Consider the following 2,846-nt stretch of genomic DNA (forward strand, 5'->3'; position numbering starts at 1 on the left):
TCTGAATTCTGAGATGACCAGTCCCTTACGTGAATTTGCCAGGTGAACCAAAAGTAAAAGGAGCAGCCGAGAAGCGGCGTTATGATTCTGGATGTTGTGTGCCTAACCTGAGGTCACTTCAATCGAGGACAAGGACAAGGATAGGGGTGTAGGAGGGAGTTCTGTGCTCACTTTCACAGAATCAAACAGCACATAAAACATCGAGGGGCATACTTGCTGAAATCAAGGGCAGACTTCACCGAGTCTGACATGCTGTCTTTCTCTGTCTTGTTGAGCTCCAGATGTTGCTGTGGATTCACTGGGAAGAGGAGTGCAGTGGGGGCAAGAGGCACAGAGTCACCACACAGACCGGGAGTCAGGTGAAAGCGGGCCAGAAGTGAGCAGCCCACAGACTCATTTACTTCAGTTGGTACCGCAGGTTATAGAGCCGAGGCAGCCAATGCAGTCACGGGGCAGTTTACGCCCTAACCAATCACAGCCTGTTGCCAGGCAGGCTCCATCGCCAGGCGATTTCCCAGGAGATTTCGAAAGCCATTTCTGAGTAACTGACGCTCGCTTGCCAGCAGACATCTTTGCATGGCCTTCTCATTCCACCACAAGTAATTTTTCTTATTTTTTCCTCAGACATTACTACATGCCTGTCTCACACAAAAGATGAGTAGAACCAATATACTTTCCAGTTTTATTGCTGTAAGAGACACCTTTTTCTTGGAAGTCAGCATTGGTATCACAGCTAATGCCTTCCTACTTCTCTTCCACGTCCTCTCCTTTCTGATGCACAGGGCCAAGTCCACTAGCTTGACCATTGGGCACCTGGCCCTCAACCACCTGGTGATGCTGATCACCATAGGGTTCATAGCCACAGACATTTTTGAGTCTCAGGAGTTATGGGACGACATCACATGTAAAGCTGTCATCTACTCATACCAGGTGATGCGAAGCCTCTCCCTGTGTAACACCTGCCTGCTGAGCGTCCTCCAGGCCATCACTCTCAGCCCCAGGAGCTCCTGTTTGGCAAAGTTCAAGCACACATCCTCACAGCACAACATCTGTGGTTTTATCTTCCTATGGGTCTTCAATCTGTCCATCAGTGCACATTTCTTACTCTCTACTGTTGCCACCACAAATCGTACGTCCCACAGTCTGGTATTTGTCACTAAATCCTGCTCTCTTTGGCCCCTGAGCTACTTACCCAGGTACACAATTTCCATGTTAGGCATCTTCAGGGATGTCTTCCTTATAGGGCTCATGGCCGTCTCAAGTGGATACATGGTGACTCTTCTGTGCAGACACAAGAGGAGGTCCCAGCACCTTCACAAAACCAGCCTTTCTCCAAGAGCCTCCCCAGAGCAAAGGGCAAACAAGACCATCCTGCTGCTCATGAGCATCTTTGTGTTCCTGTACTTGATGGACTGCATTGTGTTCTCATTCTCAGGGCTGTGGTGGAAAAATGACCCAGTTCACCTCTGTGTCCAGATGTTAGTAGGCAATGGCTATCCCACCATTGGTCCTTTGGTGCTCCTCAGCAGTGAAAGACGAATGATCCAGTTTTTCATATCCATGTGGGAGAAGGGAAGTAAGTGTTTAAATGTTCACTGATAAATATCATTGCTTTCATTGAGCAAATATGTTGATGTTCAAATGACTAATGATTGCCTATAGAATATGCTTTCCAGTTTCATTTAAATGTATGGAGTTAAGGGAGATCCAAGATGGTTCATTAGAGCAAAGCCACACTGACTTCAGCCACAGAAAGATGTTGGCACAATAAAGGATGGATCACAATCTCAGGGGACTGAGAGACATGTTCAGTGGAGAAGGCACAGAAGAGAACACGACTCTAGGGAAAGCACCATCTTCACATGGCCAGGTGAGAGGAGCTGCCACAGCCCCTGATTCTGGCGATGTTTGAAAGAGGAAGAATCCCACAGTCCCATTGCCTTCAAGTGCATTCTGGGAGCTGGCAGGGGTTTGCCATCTACTTTGCTCTTTGAAAGGGAGGCCTCATAGCCTCCTACCAAAGCATCAGACACAATGGACTGAGGTGGACATGTGGCTGCCCTTTGTCCTGACTGAGGAACAATGGGTAGTTATGGTGCTGCCAAGGCCAGGATGGGGGAGCTCGCAGTGTGGAGAGTGGGCCCCTCACTCTCATGACCATGTGAGTTCTAGGCTTATGTTATGTAGCTGAGAGAGAAATGAGTTGTAGCTGGCTTCCTGTTCACCTCAACAGTTTGGGAAAATGTGGGTTCCCTGCATGCTGTAGACAGAACTTACCGAAGAGTTGAGGGACAGAAAATGGAGTAAGCCTGTGCTCTGTGTTTTCCCTGTGCCTGGGTGGGTGGGTTGTGCTGGCACCATGAGGTCACTCTGGACTGTCAATGAGCCAATTCACCTGGCACAGGGAAGGGCTGGAACTGTGCACACATGAATCCATTACACCATCACCTTCCATCTCTCACTGTAGCCACAGGTGCTCCAGCACACCCAACGTGGGAGTCACACCAGATCCTAGCCCCACCCACAAAACATGGCTAGAAATCCTTGCCTCTACCTAGCACACACCTCTTGGAACTCAAGTAAAAGCCCGAGGCACTCCACAAACCCTTATGTTACATTTCCAGGGAGGAAAAGCTCAGTGAGGCAGAAGAAAGAATTTCCAAAACATAGGCAAAGCTATTGAACTCTTTGATCAGAAAAAAGCAAGAGAAAAACCGAAGACAATGTTCCAGCCCTGCTGGACACCATAAAATGACAAAACATACGTTTCTGGGGCCCATGCTATGGTTCAGTGGGCAAAGCCTCCACCCGTGGTGCCAGAATCCCATGTGGGTGCTAGTTCTGGT

The 2,846-nt window shown here is 48.7% G+C and overlaps 1 protein-coding gene across 1 annotated transcript; it reads left to right on the forward strand.

Moving 5' to 3' along the window:
- Window positions 1-654: 654 nt before the first annotated feature.
- On the forward strand, window positions 655-1,599 carry LOC133766204 (vomeronasal type-1 receptor 90-like). The gene has a single exon (XM_062199923.1). It carries the CDS (start codon window positions 655-657, stop codon window positions 1,597-1,599), a length of 945 nt encoding a protein of 314 aa, XP_062055907.1.
- Window positions 1,600-2,846: the final 1,247 nt, after the last annotated feature.

This window comes from Lepus europaeus, chromosome 9 (assembly GCF_033115175.1).
Source record: "Lepus europaeus isolate LE1 chromosome 9, mLepTim1.pri, whole genome shotgun sequence".
Taxonomy (NCBI): Eukaryota; Metazoa; Chordata; class Mammalia; order Lagomorpha; family Leporidae; genus Lepus; species Lepus europaeus.

What these genes read in the sequence shown, in the direction of transcription:
- LOC133766204 (XM_062199923.1), top strand. Translation starts at nt 655, where the DNA reads ATGAGTAGAACCAATATACTTTCCAGTTTTATTGCTGTAAGAGACACC.